This window comes from Tripterygium wilfordii, chromosome 3 (genome assembly GCF_013401445.1).
Source record: "Tripterygium wilfordii isolate XIE 37 chromosome 3, ASM1340144v1, whole genome shotgun sequence".
NCBI classification, from domain to species: Eukaryota; Viridiplantae; Streptophyta; class Magnoliopsida; order Celastrales; family Celastraceae; genus Tripterygium; species Tripterygium wilfordii.
Window position 1 is genome coordinate 3356103 of NC_052234.1, and position 2326 is coordinate 3358428.

General features: G+C 36.5%; 1 protein-coding gene across 1 annotated transcript; it reads right to left on the reverse strand.

The window, feature by feature from the left end:
* LOC119995328 (lignin-forming anionic peroxidase-like) lies at positions 1–1167 on the reverse strand. The gene has a single exon (XM_038841799.1). It carries the CDS (start codon positions 1138–1140, stop codon positions 163–165), a length of 978 nt encoding a protein of 325 aa, XP_038697727.1. The 5' UTR covers positions 1141–1167; the 3' UTR covers positions 1–162.
* Positions 1168–2326: the final 1159 nt, after the last annotated feature.

Below are 2326 nucleotides of genomic sequence, written 5' to 3' on the forward strand. Positions count from 1 at the left end.
CGAATGGCGTGCATTTATGCAAGAAATCCACGAAAGAAATTAACAAAATTTCCACGACATTAAAAGAAGGAAAGCGAATGGCGTTCATTAATTCAACGAACGAAGCTGTGACAAAGATATAAAAGAATTTTGAATCAATATACAAAAAGAATACGAGGAAGTCTAGTTGACGGCGCTGCAAATTCTCCTTATCTGACCAGCAGAACCAGTGAGAACACCAATATCTCCCATCTTGATCATGGCAGATGCAAAATCAGACTTGAAAGTGTTGGGGTTCTTGCTATAATCATTGACAATGCTGTCCGTGGGTCCACCACTGAAGAGAACTTGATCAGAATGAAGAAGTCCCTTCCGTTGTTGTAAATTCTTGAAGTAATTGTTGTCAAAAGAATTGGGCGTTACCAAATCCAATGGTGCCAAATTGCCACTGCCACCACTTGCTGGACAGCCACGCTTGCGAGTGCTCGCAAATCCAGCATCAATGTCGCTTGCGTTGTTGTTGTATATCCTATCGCGAAAAGTGAAGCATTGAGCTTGTCCTATTGTGTGGGAACCTGACAATGCAACCATGTCCCTTGCATTAAGGCCTTTGTTTCTGAAGGATGTTATAAGTTGTTCAAGGCCGTCTGTAAAAGCAGGAAGGTCTCCACCTTCAGCCAAAGTTCTGCTTGCGGTGGTTGAGTCTCTTCTTCCAAGTTTCACAGTCCAAGATGGACCACCGACATATTCGGACGCATCTCTGGCGGCCACTGTAATGATATCTGCACAAGATACAACGCCAGGACATGCTTTCTCTACTTCAGCTTTGGCATTGTCTATGACTCCATAGCCTCTAACAGAATCATCATTAGGACGGGCAGTCTTCTCACTTTGGATTGAGGGGGTCTCGTCTAGTAAGATGGATGCATCGCATCCAAGAACAAAGCAATCATGGAAATGGAGGCGAATGAGAGATGCCGCCATTCGACGTTCTTTAGCGATAGCGGATCTTATTGAGGTACGTATGGCAGTGAGTGCATTAGGGCATGTACTGTCATAAAAGGTTGAAGAAAGCTGGGCTTGGCATGTTGTGCTCATGATAAAGAGCATCAACAATAAAACACCAATACTGCTAGAATGTTGAACAGCTGAAGTAGTCATATTGAAGGAGGAGTAGTAGAGAGTTGAGAGAGGAGATGATATTAGGAATTGGTGGAGAATGCATGCAAGGTATGAAATAATTTATAGGGGTTGAGAAAGGCTATGCCGCGTGTGTGTGATACAAGTTCAATGTTGTCTGCCAGCAATATCTGACTCGCTCTATTTTTATAAACAAACGACTAAACATGTACGTGCATGACTTATTCTGCTTTTGACTTCTCAATAACACAACAATAATATATAGTATACGTAGAGTTTGAAGAATTCATGGATAACCCTGCAGTGGGACCCGCATCCATGCATGCAAGAATTACCTTAGCATTTTTTTTAATCCTCTTTTTATTCAATACATTGTCTATTATTCTCAAAACACGTAGTCGTAGTGTACTGTAAACCTAAGGTATTACCGTAAGCATAATTTGTAACTTATGATTTTATCGAGTAGATATCTAATTTAAGAGAGGAGAAATTTTATTTATACCACAAAATCTACTAAGTTTACGCCGTCTAATTTAACTTTATATGTTTGCATTCATATTTTATAAGTTTACACCAAATATTTAATAGAAAACTTAAACTGTCATTTACTTGTAAAATTGTGATTAACAAAGTGTTAAGTTTATACACCCTGTAATATGTTAACGACAAAATCTACTAAGTTTAAAGGGAAAAAGGAATAAAAATAAATCTCCTTTTTCTCTTACAGTGAACTTGATGAAGCCACAAACAAATGTGATTCTGAAAAGAACTTGGTGATGGAGGTTTTGGAACTGTACGTGTACTAATGTATGGAGATGAACATGAACTCTAAGGTTATATACATATATACGTCCTTAGCATACTTTTTCGAAATGGTGTGTAAATATTTTTTAGAGAATTTGTATAAATTTATAAATTTCTAATTCAATATATAAATATTTATTTTCAATAAAGGGTATATTTGCCATTCCAAACAAGTATATATATGTAAATAAAATTTTTTAGAAAAAATGGTGTGAAGTTAGTAGATTTTGTGGTGTAAATAAAATTTTTGTTAAAAGAGAATATTCATAATTTATGAGAAAAAATACTATTTTGAATCATCTCTAATTAGGTAGTTGATATTCCTTCGGGTTAATAGTCATTTTGGTCACTGAAAGATACCCCATGTTTCAATTTGTACATTGAAAGATTTTTTATATCAATC